This window comes from Talpa occidentalis, unplaced genomic scaffold (genome assembly GCF_014898055.3).
Source record: "Talpa occidentalis isolate TD23 unplaced genomic scaffold, MPIMG_talOcc4v2.1 talOcc4.4, whole genome shotgun sequence".
NCBI classification, from domain to species: Eukaryota; Metazoa; Chordata; class Mammalia; order Eulipotyphla; family Talpidae; genus Talpa; species Talpa occidentalis.
In genome coordinates, this window is record NW_023604295.1 from 65562702 (window position 1) to 65589967 (window position 27266).

At 38.8% G+C, this 27266-nt stretch overlaps 1 protein-coding gene across 1 annotated transcript in view; it reads left to right on the forward strand.

Annotated features, from left to right (window-relative positions):
• The first annotated feature begins 5845 nt into the window (after nt 1–5845).
• Nucleotides 5846–27266, forward strand: part of PROS1 (protein S) — a 53261-nt gene continuing 31840 nt past the window's right edge. Inside the window, exons 1-2 of the mRNA XM_037525683.2 lie at nt 5846–5992; nt 24501–24658. Coding sequence (XP_037381580.1) covers nt 5917–5992; nt 24501–24658 — 234 coding nt within the window. The 5' untranslated portion in view covers nt 5846–5916. The remainder of the gene's footprint in view (nt 5993–24500; nt 24659–27266) is intronic.

Below are 27266 nucleotides of genomic sequence, written 5' to 3' on the forward strand. Positions count from 1 at the left end.
TTAGCGGGCCCGGCCGGAGAAAAACCCCGCGTCGACGTGCTGACGTGCCCCCCAGGCGCGGAAGACCCGCCCCAAGCACCGCCCAGGCACTCCTCCAATCATCGCTCAAGGACCTGTTGTGGGGGCCTCTGAGTGGCTTGAGGGGTCCAGCTCCCCGCCTCTGTCCGAGAGGTGGGAGGAGGAAGAGGGAGTGATCTAGAAAAAGGAGGTGGAGCCGGTGGGGCTAGGTGGTTCTCGTCGCTAGGCAACGAAAGCGTCCAGAGATGAACTGAGGAATCTCTCCCAGATCTTCCACAAGCCCTGTCTCTACGCCTATCCAATATATGTTGCCAGCCAAGGTGCTGTTTCTCCTGTCTCCAAGCCCAGCTGAGATCCAGAGCTCTCAGGTGTTGGGCATGTTTTGTTTTGTTTTTACAGCAGGGATGGGCATCCTCTGGGATTCTGACAGACAGGCTGCACAACTACAGAAACAATACACTAGGGCAATTATTTTAAGCTGAGGGAAAACTTGTTTTGCTAAATATCTTAATAGTTCAGATCAGAGTGACGTTTTAATCTGTTTGATGTTTATTGCCGTTTGTTACATAAATGTGAAATGTATTGTATGGTATTTACTCTCTTGGGGGTGGAGGTTACAATTACAAAAGAAATAGATTTTCATTGTGAAAGAACACTAAAGAACAAGATGAAGAAAATAAGATCTCACACTCACCACCCAAAGATAACCAGAATTATAATTTTGATGTTATTTCCAATGTGTAAGGTTTATACATTACTATCTATTTGATTTCTACAGCGTAGGGATTTTGAACTGTTGGCTATAACACTTTTTATTTAAAACTATATGTAATATCTGGACTTCTTTTTATAGTCTTTGGAATGACATGTTCAAAAAAATGCATACACAATATGTAGGGAACTAGCTCTCAATTCAATTTCCATTTAAGTATATATTTTCAAATCCTGGCAAAAGGAGAGAGGCCTCTGGGAAACCCATTGTACCCAGGGACAAACAATGGTCTGGGACTAAATATAGATGTACATCTAAAATTATCTTCTTTCTTTTACTATTTTGTGTAACTCTAATTCAATTTCATATATACAGCTTAATGTCTCTGAAGCCAAGTATCATATCTATAAATTACTTTGCATGATTGCTAAGATAATGAAATGAAAGAAATAAAGCTCAAGTGCCATTTCTAACACTTAATAATAGATAACATTTTTAACTTGGTGTCACCTGCCTACAAACATTTATCAAAAGTATTTTCCTGCCTCCTAGGTAGGAGGGATCTTGTTCCCTCTTCTCATTGTCCTACCTATATAACTTCAGTTAGTCTTCCAATTATTAGAACTATATGACTTATACATGTTTTCTTAAGTGATCCCTTCCATCCTCATTAGTGCCAGAAGCTGGCTCTGCCCACACTGCCCTGTCTATTACACTAAAATGCAATGCTAATGAAGAAAGTTGTTGTAGGCATTATGCTAAGTGAAATTAGTCAGAGAACAACAAATATTTTATGATCTCACTTATATGTAAAATTAAAAAATAAAACTTATAGAAAAAGAAATCAGATATGTGGTTACCAGAGGTAGGGGTGGAGTGGGGTGTGATGGTATAGGGTGAGGTAGATTTAGAGTAAGGTGATCAAAAGGTACAAGCCCAGGAATAAATAACTACTAGGGAAGTAATGTGCAACATCATGTCTATGGTTAATGTTGCTGTAGGACATATAGGAAAGATGTTAAGAGGGTAGAACCTAAGAGTTCTCAGGACAAAGAAAAAAAAAATTCTTATTTTTGTATATAATGAGATGGTGAATGTTAGCTGAACCTATTGTGGTAATCATTTCACAATATATGCAAATCAAATAATTATGCTGTCCACCTTAAACTTGTACAATGAGGCATGCCATTTATTTCTCAATAAAGCTGGGTGGAGCAAGTAGTTAGATGATACGTTCATAAATTTTCTCCCCTCCCTTTTGTTATTCCTGTCTCTTCTCCTTTTCTATTCTCTCAAGACCACTTTCCCAAGATTAGTTACTTTTGTAGGACTTCAGCAAATATTTTATTTTTCAAGTTTTCTAAAAACCTATTCCCTTCATTATATCTTCTTGAGCCAACATCTTAGGTATTACCCTCCATGTTTCTCCTAGATCTTTGGCTACAATCTCCAGGGTAGGATAGGCATAAGACAGCAAGGCAGAATAAGGCCACAATTTCCCTGTAATTATGAGCCAGATTGGTTTTTTTTTTAATTTTTATTTTTTATTTATTTTATACAAGAACCAGGGTACAGGCCAGATGCACGGGAGGGTGAGAAAATTCACCAGAGACAGAGCGGGGAACAGAAGAGGCAGACTGAAGAAATACACTGCTGAAGGGAGCAGCGGGCGCAACAGCAGAGGTCTGCTCGCCATGTGGGACCCTCACCAGCCGGCCGGGATCGAACTGTTAGGGGAAAAAGGCTGTCCCAAAGTTAATTCCATACAGGCTTTGTGGACTCCACCCCCACCCCAGTGTTAGGGGGAAAAGGCTGCCCCAAAGCAAATTCCATACAGGCTTTGTGGACTCCACCCCCACCCCAGGTCAAAGCCAAAGACACTGGGAACTCCAAATCCCATCACGACTAAAAGGAAGGTGGCTGGGACCTGAGGGTGGGGTTAAGCAGCCAGGTGGATACAAAAGGCAGACATGTGGGCTTTGGGGCTCTCTCCATTTTGGGGCCCTCGGCCAGCTCGCGGCGTCCGTCTAGCTCTGAGAGTGACTTTGGGTTTCCAGGTCGTCGGATCGGGTAGGACGCATTAAAGACTTTATTTCCCTATTTTCTCCCTGAGTTGTACATTTTCCTTATTTCTTTTTCTCTTGTAAATAAACCTTTTATTAACCCTTTTGCGTGTGTCTGTAGTAGAGTATTCATAAGTCCCTTTAAAGCGCGCGGGTGAGGACCCACAGCCAGGAACCCGTTTAATATCGGGGTTGCTCTATAACAGAACCAGCGCTGCAGAGGCTGCGGACAGCTTCACAAAGCGGCACTCAGCTGCCTGCGCCACCAGGGGAGGCCCTAGTATTGGTCTTCCAACTGTTTTCACAACCCAACTTCTAAACTACTGGTTCGAAAACCCAAATGCACTATTTTTACTCTGAGCTCAATTTACTGTCATTCATTTTTTATCCCATCAAGCCACTGAAAACACATTTGTTAACTATAACTCATGTTTTCCTAATTATGAAATCAGACTGAAAATCTTTGAATTTCCATGATATTTGGTACTGTTCTTTGGGACTTGACATATTCACCTTCCCGCCGCACCCCCCCCCTTCTTCCAAATCACCTATGCCAACACCCCATCTGTCTCCCTACTCCCTCTCCCTGTTCACTTAGGTCACTATCATATTTTTTTGCTTAGTTCAAGATTTATTCCTACTATTCTTTGCATATATATGAACCTTTTTTGGGCATTTATAGTCTACAGATGAATGAAACCATCTGTTGTTCACTTTTTGATCATTCCATCTCCCTTCACAGCTGTGTAGTACTCCATTGAGTATATATTTCATGCATTTGTCTGTTGAAGGGCACTTGGATTGGTTCCATGACTTACTTGGCAATTTGAACAGCGTTGCTATGTACATAGGTGTAGATAAATCTTTTCATATGAGTATTTCATATTGTTTAGATAAATACCTAATAGATGTATTGCTGGCTCATACAGGATTTCCGTTTTTATTTTCTTAAGAAATCTTTATACAGTTTCCCATAGAGGCTACAACAACTTGCATTCTCACCAACAGAGAGCGAGAGTTCATTTTTCAGCGTAACCTCACCAACATTTGTTGACTCCATTCCTTTTTAAATAGACCATTCTCATAGGCATGAAGTGGTATCTCAGTGGGTTTTTTTTTAATATTTATTTATTTATGCATACAAGAACTGGGGTACAAGTCAGAGGTGTGGGGGGCGAGAGGATTCACCAGGGACAGAATGGGGAACAGAGCAGGCAGAGCTACTGAAATACACTGCTGAGGGGAGCAGCGGGCGAGTCAGGAGAGGTCTGCTGCGCCATGTGGGTAGCTCCCTGGCTGGAGATCAAACTCGTGCTGCAGCAGCTGCAGATAGCTCCATTGGTTGCGTTTTAACCCCTTGTGCTGCAAGGGAGGCCCCTCAGTGTGTTTTTAATGTGCATTTCCCTTATAACAAATAATGTTGATCAATGTTTCATTGGTACATAGGTCATCTGATACCATTTGGTGTGGTATTTATACACAGTGGAATACTATTCAGCTATATCAAGATAAAATTTTGCCATATGCTTCTTTTTAGGTGATTATGTCAAACAAAGCTAGTTAGAAAGATAAAGCAAATATTGGATGATTTTTTATATGTATGGGTATAAAAGGAAACAAAGCAGATAAACTAATAAAGCAAAATAAAAATAAAATTGTGAATACTGATAGCAGAACTGAGGTTACCTAAGGTGAAGAGGGTGGGTGACAGGAGGAAAACTGAAGGGTGGGCATGTATGAAGAATGGTTATGGATGGTTATGCCTTTGCATTTTTGTTTTTGTTTGTTTTTTTCTTTAAAATACAGAAATGGATGATCACAACTATTCTCTTTGTGATGGAGGACAAGAATAGAAAAACTAGAAAGGAGGCCTCACAAGACTAAAACCTGACTCACACAAGAAGTTGGGGGTCGAGGGGAATAACATGACCATTAATCCAGCTCTAGAGGTTGGGACCCTCAGGCACCAGTGCCTTATCACAAGGCCTGAGACCCAAGCAGGAGCAGATGCTACAGGGTGTGGAGCACAGATCTGAGGGTAAAGATATGGAGATTGGACCCACCCTGAAATCTCTGGTCCCTTTCTAGTTTTGCCTGTTACCCAATATCAGCAACAAGCAGGCCACTCCATAGAGGAGTGACCCCTCCCAAAGAGAAAAGGACTGTATCTGTGCAGTCTCTGCACAGGCTCGGGGCAGCACTCCCACTGCCCACCTGTGACTATGCAGGTGCCTCTTTTCACCAAGTGTCTCCCACTCAGCAGCTTTCGGCTGTCCATGATCTGTACCTGCCAGGACTTCTCTTCACTGACCTCCCTCAGCCGAGGCAGCTCTCCTCAAGGCCGCCTGCCTGCAACCATGCGGGCCTCTCTTAGCAAACCTGTCCCTTTCCCTAATAAGCCTGCCCTTCAAATATAACTAATGTCTCTGTCTCATGGAGAAACTCGCCTGGGGAACTCCAGTCCTGCTGCTGAAACTGGCGGGCGTTCTGGTGAAATCTTTCCTGGAGTGAACCCAAGGAACCCCACCCCCACCCCCCCACACCCACTCCAAAAACCTCACCATTTGCTCCCATTAGCTCTGCCGGCTGTAGTTTCCCTTGAGTCTTCATTTGCCTCTAAATTTTCCAAAGTCCTCATCCTCCAGGTCAATCTCTCAGGGATTTTCCATCTAGACCTGGATGTCCTGGTCTCTGAATCCTTCAAGTGCTCTTGGAGATTGAGTTCCCACCCCAGCGCACTAGAGGCTTTTACTGCCTTTGCTGCCCCCTCACTTTGGGAAACTTCATTTTCCGGAGGAAAGGAACAAACGCTGGAGTTTGGCAACTGGCAGAGGATGTGTGCGCTGTGTTTACTGGGCCTGCAACACCCTCCCAGAGCCCTGCCCCCAGCTCCGAAAAGCTTCCCGGAAAAGTCCTGGTTATCACTTCCCCTCCGGGCTGGGGGCTGGGAGCCGGCCGTCCCCCCCGCCCCGGCTCGGGCAGCTCTGCGGGCGCGCTGGTTCACCCGCGCCGCCCGCCGCTGTCCTGCGAGAGCGGCGCGCCGACTTGCAGCTCCGCCGCGCGCCCCGCGCTCAGATCCCGCTGCCACCCACGGTCCCCGGCGGCGCCTCGGGCCTCTTAGCCATGAGGGTCCTGGGTGGGCGCTGCGGGGCACTGCTGGCGTGCCTCGCCTTGGTGCTTCCCGTCTCGGAGGCCAACTGTGAGTAGTCACTAGGGTCTGGTCTGCTCCTTTCCCAGCCGTGCTAATGCAGTCCCAGCGCTGTAGGCAGGCTTTTCTTTTCTGGGACTGCAGCCTTCTGGAAAGTTTCCTTCGAGTCTGGCGGTCAACTGGCTGACGGGAGCTGCGGTGGATCTAGCAGGCAGTGTAATGGTGGGGCAGGGTCGGTGTTTGCCCTGCTCTGGGACTGGTGTATTGCTTACTGGACAGATGCAAGAACCTGGGTGATACGAAGTGTGCTGAGGAACTAGAACATCTACCCATTTGCACCCAACAGCTAAAGTTCCCAGGCAGAGGACAGGTACGAGCGCGTTCTAGTCTAAGAGTAGGGAGGGAAAAACAATCCCCTTTTTTCTTCCCTTTGCATAAGCCCCTGTCCCCAACCAGCACCCCCTCCGGCCACCGGCCACCTACCTCCCTTTTGCAATTTCTGGACTTTGAACGTGGTTTGTTTATCTCAACATTGACAAACGAATTGTTTTAGGATGGCTGGGGGTTTGCACAGCAGCAGGCAGATGTCATTTTCTAACCTTGAAATCAAAAGGACTGTTAAATATTGTATTTTTCAGATCATGTTGTTCTGAGAATTTTTGACACTAAGTGCCACAGAGCTTGTGTTACGAATTTTTTGTACTTTTATCTTTATAGTTCCAGTTCTTATGTTCCCTTGCTTGAATTCAAGGCAGGATTTTGAGTTTTCTTTGAATAATATGTAAAGAATATTAAGGCACTTAGTATATTTTAGTTGCCAGGTAATTTGTTTGTTTACTAAAGTTCCAACATATTCATTGATTTGAAAAAAACCCTTGCTTGTGCTCTGTTTTATTCTCAGGAAATGGTATGCAAGAGATAAACTGAATTTCATATAACTTTTAAGCTGGCTAAAGTTTCAGTTGTAAACTTTTCAAAAATAATATTTTCAGGAGACTCAGAAAGGAATTTATTAACAGCCCACTAGTTTTTATAAATTACTGATTAAGGTGAATGGAATATATAAAAATTCTCATTTAAAGGCTAAAACATTATTTGTTGATCCTATATTAAAGAGCTACAATAGCAGAATTTCAAACTCCAGTTATTAAGCCACACGTATGGACCACATGAACTAACTCATTATATAGTTCATTAAGACAATAAATATTTGGCTGATAACTAGTGTTTTGCAGAGAAGAAAAGGTAAAAGTGACTTACCGCATATACTGCTTGCCATCATGGGATTTTACTTGACCCTTTATTTTATAGATTGTTACATTTTCATTGACTCTAGGTAGAGTTAAAATTTGTGTGTGTGTGTGTATTATACACAGGTATTCAAACCATATACTTAGAGAAATACACTGGTTCTGCATAGACACTGGTAGAGTAAATTCTGCAAGTATATCACATAAAGCATAGTTGATCCTATAATGCCTTGCTTTAAAATATTATGGTAGTTTAATTAGATTTAAATTGACATGGTTAACTGATGAGGAAATGCATAGAACTGGAATGTTTCTACTTCCCAAGATTTTAAATTTGAGATAGAAATAGAACTCTAAATATTTGATATATAATTCATTGTTTAGTGCATAGAAATACAGTTGTATTTTTTTTAAAGAAAAAGGTTTATTAAAAGTTTTTATAGTCTGGAGAGAGAGAAATCATCTAGTTCAACTTCATTTTAACAAGAAGTACATTGTTTCAAGGATGTTAATTTCCAAATTACCTATATTGCTTCTTACTAAAGTCTTGTGGTGAAGAGAAATAGGAAAAAGGGGATGTACACTTTTAGCTGTTCTAATTCAGTCCTATCCAGACATCCACTTCTGGTTGGATGTAGCCTACCATTCATATAACTGACTCATATTTTCCTTCTCTTTTTTATTCTCCTTTTTTTCTTTCTCTAACTATCCCTTTCACTGTTTGTTTATCTTCGTATTTTCCTAAACTCTTTTTACTCCAAAGTCCAAAATGTTGCACTGATGGAAAGGTTTTATCAAGATTAGGTTAGAGTTGGGTTTGGTGCGAGTCTCTAGAGACCATTTTTGGTATACTACAAAGCAACAACAAAATATTGTGCCGTGTTCTCTTAACACTAATTCTATGCTAGGAAATACAGTAAAGTTTTTCATAGTAGACTTTTTCGGTACAACTTCAATGACTTCTTTCTAGCAAAACAGTAAATCTAGGACTCCCTAGTGGCGCAAGGGGTTAAGCACCGCACTATGAAGCAATCCACAGCCTCTGCAGCATGAGTTCAATCCCCGGCTGGCCAGGGAGAAACCACATGGAGAAGTAGACTTCTCCTGTCTTGCCCGCTGTTCCCCTCAGTAGTGTATTTTAGTCAGTCTGCCTGTTCTACTCCCTACTCTGTCTCTGGTGAATCCTCTCACCACACCACCCCCGCCCCCTGCATCTCTGGCCTGTACCCCAGCTCTTGTATGCATAAATAAATAAATATTTAAACAAAAAAAACCCAGTAAGTCTATTATCTGTATATATTTAAACTTTGAAATATTTTATAAGGAGCCTGATAAAATATTTATCAATATTATTTAGCTACACACCACAGTAATGAACTCTTCAAAGGAAGGGAGGGAGGGAGGGAGGGAGGAAAACTGATTTACTGGAAGGTGACTATATGAAATACTGATTAACCAGGCTTAGGGAAGCCAGTGACTTGGGCATTAAGGTGATCTATGTAGTGGGAACTCCTGTGTTCACTTGATGGGAGGGGCCATCAGTTGACTTTTAAGTCTGTGTGTCTGTGCTCATGATTCAAATTCCTAGGAGAGAGAGAGCCTGATTGTTTTGGCTTAGCTGTCACTGAAAATTCACTAGATTCAGAGGCAGTGCTAGGACAGTTCTCACAAAGGAATGGATGCCTCGAAGGAAGCAAAAACAAAAGTCCACACATTCTAATTTTGGACTGTACTACATATATGCATGCCTTTCTTTCCATGTACACCATTTGAACATATTTCAAATATAATGCAAATATTTCTAAATTGATGCAAATAACTAAAGTATAGCAGAAAGGACCTCTTGCTCAGTAAGTTCTAGTTACCACACTCAGAGAAGAGGAAGGCTCAGTTTCCTAGTTAATGTCATCAAATGATGTCCATGCCTTCTCCAGTCTGTACAATCTCCTGCCAATGTGCTATGCTTTATGGATGAAATGATGCATTGTAGTGTGCTTAACACATCCTATATTGTGATTAATAATTTTAAAAGACAGACAAGAGAATGTCTCTCTGGTTACAAGCTGAAGCTGATCTTTATCACTTGTTCCTTCACCACCCAGTTCATATCTCTCTTGCTCTCAAGCTGTTCCTCAGATTTTCTGGTTAGCTCTAGGAGATGAATCATAATCTTTTTCAGGAAGACTCTGATCCCTGCTATTCCTTCCTGTGAATGGTTATATCCATCTTCTTTCACAATTTCTCTGTGTAATAGTTTTTCTGGATGAGTAACTGAATTATATGTGACAACAACAATATTTTGCTTTGATTATTGCCATTGCAGTATAATCTTTTTTTTTTTTAGCAGGAATAAAGAACTTCCAATGGCTATATAGCAGGCTCAGCTTGTAAATCAGTTGGAAAATATATTTGGTCCTCTAGTGATTGTATTCTTCCTTGGTTTCCCAGTTTCAAAATTAGCAGAACTCAGTTGTGAGAGAAGAGAGAAAAAACTTTGAGAATAGGATACTGAATTTGTTTCCTAGGGCTGTGTAACAAAGTGCCACAAACCAGAGTCTTAAACAACAGAATTTATTGTCTCAGTTCTGGAGGCTAGAAATTGGAGATCAAGGTGTCGTAGGAGGTGGTTCCTTCTGAGGGCTGTGAGGAAGAAGACCTCTCTGATTTCTAGTCACCCTGATATTCCTTGGCTTGTAGATGGCATTTCTCCCAATGTCTTTGCAACATCTTCCCTCTGCATATGTCTGTCTCCTCCTAATTACCCCTTTTCCTAAGAAATTAGGAATTATTGAATTATGATCCACTCTTATGACTTCATTTTAATTTGATCATCTGCAAATCTCTTATCTCCAAATAAAATCATAATCACATGTATTGGGTGATTAGGATTTTACAGTCTTTGTAGGGGACACAATTCAACCCATAGCAGTCCCTGAGCATCACATTATGACAAGTATTTCTTTCCTCCCTCCTTCCCTCCCCTCCCGATGTGTGTATTTTGGCTTTAAGAAAAGAACATCATGCTGATACAGAAAACATACCACATTTGTTTTTTCCCTTTTGGACGATGAGATTGTATCTAAAAGGCAGTTACTTCACCCTCAGTAACTGGTCAGTCTCTCATTCCATAAGGCAAGCTGCTTCCTGGCTTTAGATTGTACAATAAGACCAATAAAAACCATAGTAATCATCCTATTGACTTATTTCTTTAACTATGGAGTGAAGACCTTAGAAGCAATGCTGTGTGGTTTTAGCACAGAGCACGGAGAGTAAGTCTACCAAGTGGTGCTGACAGATAAACCCAAATATGGATTGAATGTCAACCTTTGAGTACAGATTTTGATAGAAAAACCCTACTAATCAACCATCGACTAAGTATCAGATGGGATTTTGTAATATATACAGTTTCTAACAGCTGAAGGAATAACAGTTCTTACCATGTTTTTTTAATGGTGAGAATCTGGGATTCTCAGTGTAAGTCAGTGTAAGTCTTATGCAATTGAGTTTGCATGTAGCCTTATCCTTGTCCTCATGGATGCTTTTTATGTTTCTAAACAGTACTGTGCAAACATTATGCTCAGTTACGCAAAGTGGAGACCTGAGGGCCATATACCTCCAGATTTGTGTGTTTGACCCTTATGGCATTTTAAAAATCAGAAAAAGTTTCATGGAAGTTTGGTTTAAAGACTTCTTTTCTGAGGAAAGGAAGACCTCCCAATGCTGAGTCCACATTTCAACATAGTAAGGTTCAGCTACAGCTGACTCAGAGTTACCTTGTTTTTCTTTTGTCCAAAGCAAATTCTTTTTTATTTTTTTTAAGATTTATTTATTTATACAAGAACCCGGGTACAGGCCAGTTGCACCACGGGAGGGTGAGAGGATTCACCAGAAACAGAGCTGGGAACAGAAGAGGCAGACTGACGAAATACACTGCTGAGGGGAGCAGCAGGTGCGACAGGAGAGGTCTGCCACCATGTGGGACCACCACTGACTGGCCGGCAGGGATCGAACCAGCGCTGCAGAGGCTGCGGACAGCTTCACAGCGCAGCGCTCAACTGCCTGCACCACCAGGGGAGGCCCTCTTTTTTCTTTTTCAATGAAGTAAAATTGGTTTAAAATATTATAGTTACCATATAATCACCCGCAGGCTATCACCACAGTTTATTGTGCTCCCTCTCCTTGTTCTCACGCCTACAGAGATTCTCAGGTGTGTAACATAATTTGACATCTTCATATACTACTACATCATAATCACTACCAAACGTCTCCATCACCACCATACAATTGACACCTTTTTACCCAATGACACACCCTCTCCCCTTCTGGTAACCACCATTTTGTTCTTACAGAGTTTGTTTTTGTTTTGTTTTGTTCTATTCAATAACCCTTTCCAGTTTGCCACTGTTAGAAAACAACCTTCAGTGTCTTCTAACAAGTTCTCTTCCCTTGTTAATGTCAGCCAGCTAACAGGTGCAGATTTTTGAGTTTGTAAACCTTGCACTAGATTACTTTGAGAAGGAAACACAACTGACAATCATTCAGTAGGTCATTCTGTCTCCTTTTATCATTAAGAACTTCCCTGGTGGGGGATTATCTTGTGAATATTCATCAAGAACACGAACATTTTCTATTCTGGGCCAATTCTTGCCCAAACTTATCTCTGTTCCTATCCTTAAAATCTAGATCTTTACAGATCTCTGAAAACTGGCAAACCCTTTCAGACATTCAGAAAATCATATTGATCCTGTGTTAGATAATTCCTCATTCTAAGCAAAGTGGACAAGAGAAACAGTGCTTATATATCTTCCCATTGTGAGTCCCCTGTGCTCACCCTTGAGAGAAGCTGTAATTTGTTCACTCATTTCTGGCTATGGTTTTATAGCAAGTCTAGCCCTGGCTTATGTTGGTACATCACGCACAGCTTCTGTAAACCAGAGATTTTCATCTTTAGTCATAGGCCTTTCCTCATGATGCCATTAAAGGAACTGAGGGAGGAGAAGAAGTCAGGAGAGTGGAGTTCAGATTAACATTTCTTTTCTACAGAAACACAATTACTTATTGCCTATTTAGCCATCAGCAATATATATTACAAAATGTGAGGTTATTTTAACTATCTGAATAAATTTATGATAGAGACGGCATAATTAATTATGCCCACTAGCACACTAATTGGAGACATAGCTTAATAGCAGTGAGTTGGCAATCAATATAGCAGGATGAAAAATTATGGTAATTGGTTTTGAAATTATTTGTGTTGTAACAACTTATTATTTTGCAATTATCCTGAAAAGTAGTTTTAGCTTTAGAAAGTAAAGTCCTAAAAACATGATCTATAGTTTTCCTATTCAAGTTATTCCATAGAATAACAGCAGTAGCTGTTAATGCTTTTGAGTTGATTAGAAATGAAATATTTCTGGTTCTACCTTAGATCTACTGATACAGATTATGCATTTTAACAAGACCCTCAGGAAATTCCTATATGCACTTAAAGATTGAATCACTCTGGTCTATGAGGAGATAGCAAGAAAGATAGAGAAATGGTTCTGCATAAGAAATGAACAGAAATTTGCCGGGAAGTCAATAAGGAGGAACTGGGGAGAGATTTGGGGAAAGTGTGTCAAAGGAGGAAGAAAGGAAGTTGAGGGCAGAAAATTCAGCTTATGGGGAAGGTGTCTGGTAAGATATTACTGGACCTGAGATGGAGAAACTGGCATTTCTAAGATTCAACTTTATTGCAATTTAATGTAAACTCTAAACTTTTGCGTCACCTCCTGCTAACTACCCCCACTGTTTCTTTCTTTCTTTTTTTTTTTTAAAGATTTATTTATTTATGCATACAAGAACCGGGGTACAGGCCAGTATGTGGGGGTGAGAGGATTCACCAGAGACAGAGCGGGGAACAGAACAGGCAGATCTACTGAAATACACTGCTGAGGGGAGCAGCGGTGAGTCAGGAGAGGTCTGCTCGCCATGTGGGTAGCTCCCTGGCCTGGGATCAAAGTCATGCTGCAGTGGCTGCAGACAGCTTCATAGTGCTGTGTCTTTAACCTCTTGCGCCACCAGGGAGGCCCTACCCCCAGTGTTTCTGCAGGATTGTTTTGACCTCTACATTGAGAATTAAAAGAAAAGAATGGTCTTGTAAAATGCAACTAAGATTAGGAGATTAATGAAAGTTAACACACAAAGCCAATATTGACCAGAAGAATATCAGCAACAAAAACACTCGAGAGATATGGGGGTTTTTATTAGATGTGGGATTGGGGTTTCATGTCACCACTTATTCAGTGAATCAAACAGGGAGGATGACATCTGACAGCAAAATTCCTATTATCTTTAAATTATTAAACTTTGATTGAGAGTAATGTTTTATTGGTGCTAAAAATAATTTCACTGGTAATGCAAAATAAGTATATCTTGATTCTTATTCTATTGGATGATGCAAATCCTTTTTTGCCTAAATATTCCTATTTTGTTTTACATATTTCTGGGAAATACATATAAGAAAATATAGTAATTACAACAATTTTGGGAGGGTAGGCAAGAATTCAGTGATTTTTAACAAGAAATCTCTGTATATGAAAAACATTCCAAGGAAATGAGTGACATTTTAATAATGAGTATCTTTGGAAAGTACAATTAAAATAATTTTTTTAAAGATTTCTTTATGCATACAAGAGATGGGGTACAGGCCAGAAATGCGGGGGGTGAAAGGATTCACCAGAGATATAGTGGGGAACAGAACAGGCAGACTGACTGAAACACACTGCTGAGGAGAGCAGCAGGCAAGACAGGAGAGGTTTGCTACGCCATGTGGGTTGCTCCCTGGCCAGCCAGGGATCGAACTCGTGCTGCAGAGGCTGCAGATTGCTTCATAGTGTGGTGCTTAACCCCTTGAGCCACCAGGGAGGCCCTAAAATGCTTTTTATTCCTAGTTTTTTTAATCTAAATACAATGAATTTTCCTTAAACCTAGTTTGGGGAAAACCCCTTTGTTTAAGAGGTTTATATACATTTTATGTTCTAAATACAGAAATGTACTCCTCTAGGTTTGAGTCGAAGTGAAATAAGTGTAATTTATCTTCACAGATTCTGAATGTTTCTACAGATAAATAAAGATAAAGTAATAGGAGCTGATTCTTACTGGCTCTAGGTCATCACTGTAATTCATCTTAGTCTCCTTGTCCGTTTTTTGGAATAGACTATTAAAAGTCACATGCAGGAACAATGGCCTTTAAATCTTCAGTAGGGCCTCCTTGGTGGTGCAAGGGGTTGAGACACAAACTATGAAGCTATCCACAGCCACTGCAGCATGAGTTTGATCCCCAGACAGGGAGATACCCACATGGCGCAGCAGACCTCCCCTGAGTCACCCGCTGCTCTCCTCAGCTGTGTATTTTGGTCAATCTGCCTGTTCTGTTCCACCCTCTGTCTCTGGTGAATCCTCTCACCACACCTCTAGCTTGTACCCCAGATCTTGTATGCATAAATAAATAAATCTTTAAAAAAAAAAAACTTCAGTGAATTGATAAAATTATTATTATTAATCTCTATGGCTTAAGCCACGTAGTCTATGGCATTTCGTTACAACAGTCTTCACAGACTAATGTATAAGGCAAAGAAGTTAATAAATATTTCTCGGTGTTCTTTTAGCACTGCGACATGGAAAGGTGCATTTACCATATAGAAACTGAGGCCTTCATTAAAAAAATGAATCTTCCAGAACCATGATCTTGAATTTCCAGTGTTGAGAACTGTGGGGAAAAAAATTCTGTTTTTTAAGCCTTGTAGTTTGTGGTATCCTGTTATACAGTCCAAGTAGATCAACACTGGGCCTGTTGGGCCTGTCTGAGTGTACTGCTTCTTGTAGATTGGGATAGACTGAGAAACACCCAGTGGGCCTGAGTTTCTATGTGATAAGTGGGCCTTTCCAAATTGCTTGTTTTATTTTCCTTCTTTCCCCCAATTCTGATCTCAATCATTTGTTCACTTTTATTTAATTAGTTATCACTTTAATCCATTGTTATTTAGATTATGTCTTATAGCCTTTGAATTCTGAGACTGGTCAAAGTTGTATTGAATTATAAACACCTACTTAATGATGTACATGTATTCTAAATAGTCTCATTCTACATTAGCACTGATAAAACTCTGTGAGTCAAAAGAAAAGCTACTGAGATCTGGAGTCTTTCTAAGCTTGCAAGCATGCTTCAGACTTGCTTATTGGGGGATATCTGGGCGATAGTACCAGAAGCCAAGAAATGGGAAGTGGTAAAACTCTTCTATTGTTGCCCTTAAAAATGTCCCGGAACAATTTGCCTGTTGCTTTTCCGAACATAAAAACAGGCCAGTGAACTAATAATATTAACTATGCCATCCTAACAAAATAGGTCAAATAGAACAAAAACAAAACACTTCCTGTTCTATTAACCCTTGGTACATGATGTCAAATCAGATGGCATTTGGCATCCTAGTGTGGGGGAGATTAAAAAGACAGGGGAAGCTGTCTGTGTAGCTATCTTGCTGCATGTTATAAAAGGCACCCCCACTGTATCCTCAGAAAGTATGGCCAACTGTTTTTGTATCAGTTGAGAAGAGAAAGGAGCTCTCAAAAATTCCTCCTCAGTTTCCCAAAATCTGACACTGTCCCGCTTAACAAAACCAATTAATGGTTTCCAGAAAGGAAGGAGAAATCAGGAAAAAGGAGAAAATGATATGGTAAAAGATAGATACGGACTTTTAGTGGTAAACTTAATATAGTATATAAATGTGTTGATCTTCAGTGATGAACACCCGAAACTTAAGTAATGTCTAAGGTCCTAATGCAATGTTACTGCAATTAAAAAAAAAAAAAAAGATTCAGGAGAATAGGTCAATTAAATAATAAAAATAACATACAAGAAATTTTTTAAAAAGTACCTTACTTTTGACTCACCAAGAGGAAACAAGTCATAAAATAAATACTGAATGTACTTTTTTCTTCTGGATAATAAGCTACTTATTCTCTCTTTTGGACAGAAGCAGCATTTTTTTGTTTTGGAATAATTAAATGTGCTGCTTTTACCATTTATGTCTAAATCAAATGTTTTAATTTTAGGGAGATGATGGCGGTGTTTGATTTATTCCTTTATTTTTTTAGACTAGGGGTTACAAAATAAAGTTGTAACTAAGTCTTGGAGTAAAGAGGTCCGTTTCACTTCTGTTGTAGCTAAACAGTTCAGGTATTGTTTTCCTACTCATTGATTGATCTCTTCCACAATGGGAGTCAATAGTGATATTTTTAAGTGCCCTTTATTAGTTTCCAATTTCTAAATAAATGTCAGCCCTCATTGCTTCTAATCCAAATGTTTTAGAACTTACCTTTTTATGTGAAATAAATAACTCACAGATTGTTTCCTCTTGTTCTTTTCCAGAGTAAAATCCTTATCCAAACCTACCTTTTGTGATATTTGACTCTCATCAGCTTATTTATTGCACAGTCCTCTTGAAGGACAGAGGCATAGTTCACCTTTAGAGAATATTTATTCTAATATTTTTCTGACCCTTTACATAGTAATATGAGAAGAATCAATTGCTTACCAGCACAGTACTCAATATGAAACAAAATGAAATTTAGAGAATAGTGAGCATAATTGCTCTCTAAAGAAACAATTAAATATTGACAAATACACACGTATAGCATTTTTTCTGAAAGATTACGCAGGATTTTCTGCAAGTTGGTAATAATTACATAGATTGATGGTCAACGAATGCCTAATTAAAAATCTACCTTTGGGGCCTCATCGGTGGTGCAGCGGTTGAGCGCTGGGTTGCGAAGCTGCCTCCGCAGTACCGGTTCGATCCCCGGCTGCTCCCCGGCCACAGGAGGAGGGTCCCGCATGGTGCGCAGACCTCTCCTGCTGCCCGCTGCTCCCCTCAGCAGTGTACTTCGGTCCTTCTGCCTGCTGCGCTCCCCACTCTGGCTCTGGTGAATTCTTTCACTCTCCTGAGCTTCTGACTGTACCCAGTGCTTGTACAAATAAATAAACAAACAAATAAATAAATAAAATATTAAAACAAACCCCCCCCCACCAAAAAAAAAAATCTACCTTTGGATTTTTCTTAGTCTTGCAGCCTACACATTTTAAAATATCCCTTCTCAATTGCAAATATTCTGTGGTAGAAATATATATTAAACATAAAATATTTTACATTTAATGTGTAACTATTTTAAGAAAATTATAATACCTGGCTATATATTTTCCCATCATTATTTAAGTGTTTTTCTATATTACCTGCAATTCTTCTTTCTCAGGTTTTGATTAAGGAAAACATACCACTTCAAGAGTTGAGATAAATGAGGCACAATTTATATCTCAGAGTATTACTTAGTTGTTCACATTGTTTGTACATCACAGTCATTTTTACCGACCTCTTTCTACATCTGAAGCAGAAACAAAGATTCAAATACTCCACCGCCTAGACACTAGCCAAAGATTCTCTCCTCAGATACTTGCTTTAGCAGTAGTTTTTCATTCTTGGAATGCCAGATGAGTGGAGCTGGTGGAAAGAGACAGAGAGCAGAATTAGAAGAGGTAAACTTTTGGAGGGAGGAATGTGAGAACATATTTACAAAGGACAAGAGAACAGAATGGCAGTGTTTCAAAGAATCAGGCCTGGTGAGGCCCAACTCCTCCTCTGCCTTTTACTTTACTTCATCTAAATGATCAGTCTTGAACAATCTGCAGGTCTGAGGCCCTGCCCACTCTGAACTGAGGGTAGCAAACTTGGACGCCTAAGTGTGGAAAGGGACCCAAAAAATGGACCTCACCATGGTCAAGGTAGAAATGAATTGAACATTGGGGGAATTTTTCTGAGTTGAGGCAATGCTAACCCCACTATTCTTATTATAGGTAATTAGCTAAAGCATCAATAACAAATTCCTTTTTTTGAAATAAGACAATCAAATTTATGCTCAAAAAGCTAAGTTTTGCCACCACAGGAAATACTGAAGGAACATACAAGTCTCTAAAGACAACTTCAAAAGAGAATTCCAGTTAATGTTTGAACAGTGGTTGTATTATTGAGATTATTATTCAACCTGCTATTGTCACTATTTCAAAGGGATGACTCAGGTAAATTTAAAAAATCAGGGAGACACTCAGTCATCCTTCCAATCTTGAATGGCTCATAACTCAGCACTATAACCTAGCATTTTGACTCTGAATGTAACACTCTTCAAGCAACATAGTTGAGTTTTAACAATGACTTTCTTGAAAAACTTCTTATTCTGGAGAGGTGAAACAAATGATTAGCAACAGTGTGATATTGCAAAAAACAAACAAAAGAAAACACAACAGGATTTAGAGGCCAGCTTGTCTGTGTTCTCAGCTGCATGAACTTGGAAAAATGAATTCAAATTCCTTGGGCTTTAGTTTGTCATGTATAAAATAGGAAAATTACTAGCTGTTTTTAACTATTGTGTTTAGGATTAAAAGAAATGATGCAAATGCAGTATTTGCATGTTTATGTGGAATGATTATCACTTTGATAAGTAATGGAACGTTTTAGACAGTCCAGAAGGCTAGGGCCTAGAAGTGTCTGTGGAGGACTTTGAATCAACCAATAAAAGCACGTCTAGCCACATATTTGTCTCACCTCATAATCTCATAGTTCTTTAGTTTGGATCTGTGATGTCATACTTATATCTCCCCCCCCCCTACTTTTTATTGAGAAATAATTAGCAAATGTCACTGAATAACTTTAAGGCATATATAGCATGATAGTTTGATTTACGTATGCTATGAAATTGTGATTACATCAGTTAATATCCATAATCTCATATAGATAAAATCAAAAGAAAAAAATTCCTCCGTGTGATGAGAGTTCAGAGGATCTACCTTCTTCACAACTTTCCTATATAGCTAACAGCAAGGTTAACCATACTCATCATGTTGTAGATAACATCCCTAGGACTAATTCATTTTATATCTCAATATTTGTTCTACTTTCCTCCAATCCCTCCACCACGCTGTGCACCTCCCCACTCTGGTAACCACAGTTTGATTTTTTTTTCTCTGAGTTTGGGTTTTTTGTTTTTTAGATTCCACATATAAGTGAGATCATATTTGTCTTTCTCTGCTTGACTTATTTCATTTAATATGATGTCTGAATGTCTATTCACTTGTCCAACTGGTAGGGTTTCCATGTTTATGTCTTCAGGACAAGGAATGGTAGCTCCTTTGAAAGTATATTCTATTAGAAAGATGGGTTTATTTTACAAAGGACAGTATATGTCTTGTTTAAAATATCAAACTTGTCCAGTTTACAGCCACATATTTAAATAATCAAGTACATTGTGGACATTTGAGTGGCAGAATATACAGAAAGAAGAGCACTGGACAAGGGACATGGGTGTATTTATATTCCTGTCCCATTAGCACTATCCCTGCCTCTATGTAAATCATGTACCTCCTGTCAGCTTCATTTTTTTCAATAGGAAAATAGGGACGATAATTTTGTTCTGTAGTTTATATCATATTTATGTGAACATCAAATGAAATAATAAATACTTTAGAAATTATTAAACATCCTGCCAATGTCAAGTATTATTGAGCTGAATCTAACCATAATAAAACATCAACATCCATAATTAGACAAAATTAATGTAGACAAATTAGTTTTTTTAGCTTCATTGTCTATTAGATCAAAGATATAACAATTTTCCTTTATAATCTTCCTTTTATCAATGGAGACAATGAAACTTCTTGTTTCCTGAGAAGCAGCAAATAGTAATGAATAGGCAGCATATCTAAACCTTTGGGACCCTGTGATCTAAATCATATTTTTGTTATTTATAAACTTTATAACGTAGGGCAGATCTCTTGCATGCTCTTTACCTGTGTTTCATCACCTCTCAAATAATGGAGGTTATTAGTTTCCTTCCAGTTTTATAAACTTACATGGACATTCCTTTAAATCATCACCTTAGTTCTCCCTAGACAGTTGTAACCTTTCCTTTTCACAAATATTTATATAGTATGTGTTATTGTACCTGGCTTGTGTCCTGCAGTGGGAGCCCTTACAGAGGAAGAGATGTTCTTAAATATCAATATTAAGTTCTTAATTACAAAGCTTAATATCCTGTAAGGAAGAAATGTCAGAGTGGTACTTATGATTTGTTTTCTAATGCATTCAACCCTTGTTATTTTTATTATTGAATCAATGTATTTTTCTTTCAAAGACAGTGTTTTCTCCCCAAAGAGACTTTATTTGAAGTTTGGAAGGCCCAAGTTTTTACTATATTTATTATAAAAACTTGCTTAAATCTATATCAATTAAACAAAATAGCACTTTTCAGATGCTTTCATTGTTGGTAAGACTGATGAGCCAATATGCTTGGCATGTTCACTTAATAGCATCTTTTAGACACACACAACCTTGATTTATTTTTATCTCAATGATAGACACACACAACCTTGATTTATTTTTATCTCAATGAGGAATGATAAAAATGGCAAGACACAGGGGTAAAAATATAACCCAGATACTCTTAGTTATCACATTTAAACTTCTGTTTTGGTAAGAGAAATAAAGATTCAATACGCTACTCTTGAAAGATGGTCAGTTATTTGTCTAATAATTATGGTGATTGTTGATTAATTAGTCCTTTTGCTTTTCTTGTTCTTCCTTTTTTTGGTCTATTTTGAGCATATCTAATTTACCAGGTAATAAGAGAAATACAAAAGCAAATTTAGTTGATTATACTTCTTGCCCATCTTCTTGGTAAAAGAACCATTTGTGGTTAAAATCAGGATTTAATTTTTTTATTAGAAATAATATTCTAGGGCCTCTCTGGTGGCGCAGCGGTTGAGCGCTGGGTTGCGAAGCTGCCCGCAGCCTCTGTCTGCAGCGCCGATTCGATCCCCGGCTGCTCCCCGGCCACCGGAGGAGGGTCCCACGTGGCGCACAGACCTCTCCTGCCGCCCGCTGCTCCCCTCAGCAGTGTACTTCGGTCCTTCTGCCTGCTCTGCTCCCCGCTCTGGCTCTGGTGAATTCTCTCACCCTCCCGCGCTTCTGACTGTACCCAGTGCTTGTATAAATAAATAAATAAAAATAAATCTTTAAAAAAAAAAAGAAAAGAAATAATATTCTATTCACATACAAAATGATAAAAGCAAAACTTCATATTCTCCATTCTTTTCTTTAAATATACAAGATTGCAGTTAGTAATTTGAATTCTTCCAAACTCTTTTCTATGTATTTGTCCATCTATGATATCTGCAAACCTATAGCATATTGTTATGCTATTGATATGGCATTCTCAAATTTTCCTTTTTTAATTGAATAATATATCTTGGAGATTTTCAGTGCAAAATTATCTTCTCTTTAATAGTTGCATATTATTCCATAGCACCATGTGCATTATGGCTTATTCTTTCTTACTCTTCTTGAGAGTTATTTAGGTTTTTCTAACTTTTTTTTAATATGACAGTGTTTCAATAAATACTCTTTACATGATATTTCCAGCATATATGATTCACCATACATGTGGAACTAGAATGGTTGAGTTGAAGAGTATGTGTGTTTTAAATTTGTAGATACTACTAAATCATCTTAAAATGAGTATATATTCCCATCACCAGTGGGACATATTTTGGAAATATAATAGGCATAAATCCAATTAAAAACTTTTTGTATTAAAAAGCTTTTCAGTTTAATTTGTCATTTGTATTTGGCTGTAGTGATCTTCTTATGATTTTGTTTATATTATGTTATTTGTATTATTTTATATTTAACCCTTTCACATATCCCTGTGTTGATTGGCTTATTGTTTTATTTTATTTTATTTTTTATTATTTTTAAAATAAATTTTATTTTTATATTCCCCATACAATTGCAACCCCCTTATTTTGACCCCAATCCCTCCCCTCCCGCCACTTACCCCCCATAGAGTGTCTCTGGTTCATAGTTTTTGTTGATTTTGGTTTTCACTTTCTTATAGTTATTCATTTTCCTGGTCCCTTATTTAAGTTTTCTAGATTCCTGCTATGAGACCATCCAGTATTTTTCTTTTTCTTTTTGGCTTATTTTGCTGAGCATGATCCCTTCCAGCTCCATCCATGTTGCTGCAAATTGCATGTGTTTATCTTTTTTGAATGCTGAGTAATATTCCATGGTGTATATGTACCACATCTTCTTGATCCAGTCATCTATTTTTGGGCATTTGGGTTGTTTCCAAAGCTTAGCTATTGTAAACAGTGCTGCTATAAACATAGGGGTGCAGGTGCTCTTTGGAATTGATGTTTCTGTGTCCTTTGGGTAAATACCTAGGAGTGGAATTGCTGGATCATATGGAAGCTCTATGTTTAGTAGGTCCAGATATTGTTTGATTTTAATTTGCAAAACTTGGATGTAATTTTTTTTTTTTTAGATTTATTTATTTATTTATTTATTTATTTATTTAGACAAGCACTGGGTACAGTCAGAAGCATGGGAGGGTGAGAGAATTCACCAGAGCCAGAGCGGGGAACAGAACAGGCAGACTGATGAAATACACTGCGGAGGGGAGCAGCGGGTGGCAGGAGAGGTCTGTGTGCCATGTGGGACCCTCGCTGGCAGCCAGGGATCGAACAGGCGCTACAGAGGCTGCGGGCAGCTTCCAGCCCAGTGCTCAACCACTGTGCCACCAGGGAAGGCCCTTGGATGTAATTTTTTGTACTCCATGATGCCAGCATTCTCCTCCAATCTGTTGCTTGGTGCTGAACTGTGTTATTTTTGTTGTATATATTCAAGTGTTTAAAATTCTTTTTTTTTTTTTTTTTTTTCAAATATTAAATTTTATTTTTATATTCCCCCATACAATTGCAAACGCCCCATTCTGACCCCAATCCTTCCCCTCCCGCCCCCCACCCCCCAAAAAGTGTCTCTGGTTCATAGTTTTTGTTGATTTTGATTTTCACTTTCTTATATTCATTTTCCTGGTCCCTTATTTAAGTTTTCTAGATTCCTGCTATGAGTGAGACCATCCGGTATTTTTCTTTTTCTTTTTGGCTTATTTCGCTGAGCATGATCCCTTCCAGTGCCATCCATGTTGCTGCAAATTGCATGTGTTTATCTTTTTTGAATGCTGAGTAATGTTCCATGGTATATATGTACCACATCTTCTTGATCCAGTCATCTATTTTTGGGCATTTGGGTTGTTTCCAAAGCTTAGCTATTGTAAACAGTGCTGCTATAAACATAGGAGTGCAGGTGCTCTTTGGAATTGATGTTTCTGTGTCCTTTGGGTAAATACCTAGGAGTGGAATTGCTGGATCATATGGAAGCTCTATGTTTAGTAGGTCCAGATATTGTTTGATTTTAATTTGCAAAACTTGGATGTAATTTTTTTTTTTTAGATTTATTTATTTATTTATTTATTTATTTATTTATTTATTTAGACAAGCACTGGGTACAGTCAGAAGCATGGGAGGGTGAGAGAATTCACCAGAGCCAGAGCGGGGAACAGAACAGGCAGACTGATGAAATACACTGCGGAGGGGAGCAGCGGGTGGCAGGAGAGGTCTGTGTGCCATGTGGGACCCTCGCTGGCAGCCAGGGATCGAACAGGTGCTACAGAGGCTGCGGGCAGCTTCCAGCCCAGTGCTCAACCACTGTGCCACCAGGGAAGGCCCTTGGATGTAATTTTTTGTACTCCATGATGCCAGCATTCTCCTCCAATCTGTTGCTTGGTGCTGAACTGTGTTATTTTTGTTGTATATATTCAAGTGTTTAAAATTCTTAATGTAGTTTGGAATCTACTATTTTTTTTTCTCTTTACCTTCTGTATTTTATGTTTTGCATAACATCTTCCTTTTCTCATGGAGCAACTATCTTTCAAATAGCTGATTGAGCAATAACTGCACATATATTAAGCATTTATCTTATCTCCATAAAGATCATGCAGGTTTTCCATTAAAAGAGACCGTTTCTCTTACATAACATGACTTTTGACATAATCCTTTCAGCAAGATGCTTCTTTGCAATGTAATCATAATAAGGTAAATGTTAAATAACATCTGGTATGTTTGACCTCAAACATGAACTTGAATAATTTGTGTAGATTAAACAAGTCCTGTAGCTGTACTCCAAACCTGCCCTTTGAATTGTTAACCAAAGTGCTCCTGTATTTGCATTTTTTCTCAGTCCCTCCATACTGATTTTAAATGCCAGGACATTTAAACACAATTAAATAAAAGTCACAGGCAGAAGATGATTTTAATTCCCATTGTTTAACAAAATAATATGCTTTAGGTGAAGAAATGAAAAATATAAACTTAATTTTTGTTTCAGTTTTGTCAAAGCAACGTGCTTCTCAAGTCCTGGTTAGGAAACGCCGTGCAAACTCACTATTTGAAGAAACCAAAAAGGGCAACCTTGAAAGAGAATGTATTGAAGAACTGTGCAACAAAGAAGAAGCCAGGGAGGTCTTTGAAAATGACCCCGAAACGGTAAGAATTTTTGAAAACTACTAAGTGAGCATATTTAGACATGCAATTACCTGCAGAACATTTCCAGCCTGAGTGTCTTCACCTGCGTTCCTTTTTAAAGTTAATGACTGTGTGTGTCATCTTCCACATGTAACCTCCCAAGCATTTCAAGAGGAAATACCTTCACAGTAAGGTGGGCTTGTTAGGAAGATGCTACTGCCAAAAGCAAAGTGTTTTGACCAAATTATAATTCCATTGTATCTCATTATCCACAAATAGTATTGACTTCATGGCTTGTAAATATATTTTCCCAACCAGAATTTGGTAGTGATTGGTCATCTCAAATATAGTGTTTGTGTGTGTGTGTGTGTGTGTGTGTGTGTGTGTGTGAGAGAGAGAGAGAGAGAGAGAGAGAGAGAGAAATAGTGATTGCATTATCATCACTGTGCTTCATTAAATTTATACATTGATATTTTTATCTAGATTTTAATAAACAGGATCCTCTAATCCAGAACTTGGTGCTTAATAAGTGTTCAGTGAATTCCGGGTGAAGTGGTCATTGCAGCACTATGTTCCATGAGTATACATCATTCTATAAACTTTGAGATGTTTCCTGAGCCCATTTTATAAATCTTGGGATTAGAATTTGTATATTTAATGTATAAATTGTCCCAAGTTAGTCAAGAATAAGTATAAGATAATCATGAAGAGTCCTTAGTGTCAAGCAGAAATATGGGACCACCAGACCTGTTCTCTAGTCCTCTATTTTCCTATAGGTGAATGTTTTCTAACAGGTCCTGTGGACAGCACAAGTATAAATAGTGCTTCTAAGAATGAGGATGAAGAGACTGTAAGAATTTAAATATAATAGCCTTTATGATCACCTCATTATTTTTCCTGAGACCAACTGTATAACCAAGAGGAGATGAGGGAGAAAACATATACCAGTTACCTCCTTTACCTCTGCCATGGCCTTTGGAACTGGGGCAACAAACAAGAATAATTTGTAGTAAGAGAACTTGTCTAAGACAATTGTCACTTGCATTCTTTGGGATGGCCCTTTAAACCTTTTTCACCTTTAAAAAAAATATTTATTTATACATACAAGAACTGGGGTACAGGCCAGAGGTGTAGGGGGTGAGAGGATTCACCAGAGACAGAGTGGGGAACAGAACAGGCAGACGGACCAAAACACACTGCTGAGGGGAGCAGTGGGCGAGACAGGAGAGGTCTGCTGCTCTATGTGGGTTGCTGCCTGGTAGGCCAGGGATCGAACTTGTGCTGCAGAGGCTGCAGATAGCTTCTTAGTGCTGTGCTTATCCCTTGTGCCACCGGGGAGGCCTAAACCTCTTTCACCTTTTTCTAGGTTTCAATGGGAATTTTTTCCAAGTGATGGTAACAAATCCATGATTCATTTTCAGTACTCTCTGGGTCTGAATCAAAATGTTTCTGTCTCAGTTCTGTTGCTAGTTGTGGATAAGCAATTGATACAATAATAATATTTTATTCAATACTATATAGCAGAGTACTGGTGTAGGAAACATACAGACACACATATAAATGCACATTATGTATGCATACATTCAAATACATAAATACACATTCTTTTTTGATATGGAAATTTAAAGTATATGCCTAAGGACAGACAACAATATAATAGACCCAAGACTTGCCCCTTCCCTGCTTTAGCTGCTACCAATAATCTGCCATTCTTGTTTTGCCCATACTCCACCTGCCTACTTTGAATTGTATTTTTGTTTTGCTGTAACATTTTAATGCAAGCCCTGAGATACCATGTTATTACATTGCTTATAAATACTTGAATGTGTTTCTAACACTGTATGTAAGTTTTTATAGCTTAGTCTCTGAGTAGCAAATGACAACCATATTGGAGAGGAGAGAAAATAGTGGAGAAGAGAAACTCATTTATGTTCTTCCTCCCTTCCAACTCATTTTGATATTGGTTTCACTGACAGAAGACAAAGTAGGCAAAAAAATGCCTACTCTAAGAAAAGAAAGAAAAAAGATTTGTGCTGCTTTTCAATCTGGTCCCTAATCACTCCCTGTCCTTGATGTCTTTTTACACAGATTCCCAAATTCCACCTTATTGCTTATCTTCCCACTGTCCTGAGTACATTCCATTCACCATCACCTTGTCTTCTGAACCCATTTATTGTTGCATATTCTCCTGGCTTTTGTTCTGTAGATGACAACACTACTGTTTAAATTACATGGGTTGTGGGGGAGGGCCCAGCCTTACAAACCAGTAGATTAGTGTTGTGAAGGTTATTTGTGAGAGACAGGAGGTGGGAGTGAGCATTTTGTAATGTTCTGTACTGGAGTATGTTTTTGTGTGAAAACACTCTGTCTCACAAGATGTTTTTCTGCTTTTATTACTACACATTAGATATATTATGGTATAAAAGACTTTGTGAACCATCCTGGGAATCTTACTATCAGAAATCATTTTTAGTATTTTTCTCCCTTTGGTAAAGTACATTTCTTAGTGCAAATTATTGATTTGCAGACATATTTTTTGTACATAACCAATTTATAAGTAAGCAATCATATTTACATAATATGCTAAAAGATAAATGTTCACTTTAATTCACTTCAAATTATGTGACTG